Source organism: Mesitornis unicolor, unplaced genomic scaffold (assembly GCF_000695765.1).
Source record: "Mesitornis unicolor isolate BGI_N332 unplaced genomic scaffold, ASM69576v1 C13085857, whole genome shotgun sequence".
Taxonomy (NCBI): Eukaryota; Metazoa; Chordata; class Aves; order Mesitornithiformes; family Mesitornithidae; genus Mesitornis; species Mesitornis unicolor.
Window position 1 is genome coordinate 1 of NW_010219896.1, and position 737 is coordinate 737.

Genomic DNA, 737 nt, shown 5'->3' on the forward strand with positions numbered 1-737 from the left:
GCCGGTAGTTGGCCACATGGTCCACTCGGATCGTCCTGCCTTTGATCTAGGAGAGGAGTCGCACTGTCAGTGCAGGCACAGACCAGCTCCCCCCATGTCAGGGCTTCTGACGCGAGGCAGCGCCCTGGGAGCCACAGCGGCCAGGGAGGAGCAGTCCTGGGCTGCTCCACTCACCTTGATCCCATTGAAGTTGTCAACAGCAAGGATGGTGCTTCTCTGGTCCTCATAGCACAGAAAGCAGAAGCCTTTGGACTTGCCGGTTTTCTTGTCCCGCACCAGGTTGATGTTGACGACCTCCCCGTACCTGTAACACACCCTTAGTAACCGGGACAGCACCGGGGAGGGGGGCGCAGCGGGGCCGGGGGGCTGCGGCACTTACTGTGAGAACACGCAGATGACGTCCCCCTCCGTCAGCTCGTAGTGCAGCCCGCCTGCGGGGAGGGAGACAGCAGGGAAGAGTGGGCACCGGCACCGCGCAGGCCCGACCCCACCGCCCCCCTCCCAGGCCGACCCGGCCCGTACCGACGAAGATCCAGGCGCTGTCCTTGTACTCCGCGTGCCACGAAACCGCCTCCTGCACGCCCAGCTCTGCCTCCCGCGCGTTCAGCTCGTTGATCAGCTTCACCTTCGTCAGGGGGCTGGGGGCGAAGGCACCGTCAGGGCGGGGAAAAGGGGGAAGCGACCGGGCCCTCCCTCCCTCCGCTCCCCATTCACTTACTTCATGGCGGCGGGGGGGG

At 65.5% G+C, this 737-nt stretch overlaps 1 protein-coding gene across 1 annotated transcript; it reads right to left on the reverse strand.

Moving 5' to 3' along the window:
* Positions 1-4: 4 nt before the first annotated feature.
* Positions 5-723, reverse strand: LOC104535613 (RNA-binding motif protein, X-linked 2-like; the record flags this gene model as incomplete). The annotated part of the gene is made up of 5 exons (XM_010193207.1): positions 719-723; positions 523-638; positions 380-431; positions 175-304; positions 5-46 (listed from the first exon to the last, which is right to left on the reverse strand). Coding segments are annotated over exons 1-5 (345 nt in total), but the record flags the coding sequence as incomplete, so codon positions are not given.
* Positions 724-737: the final 14 nt, after the last annotated feature.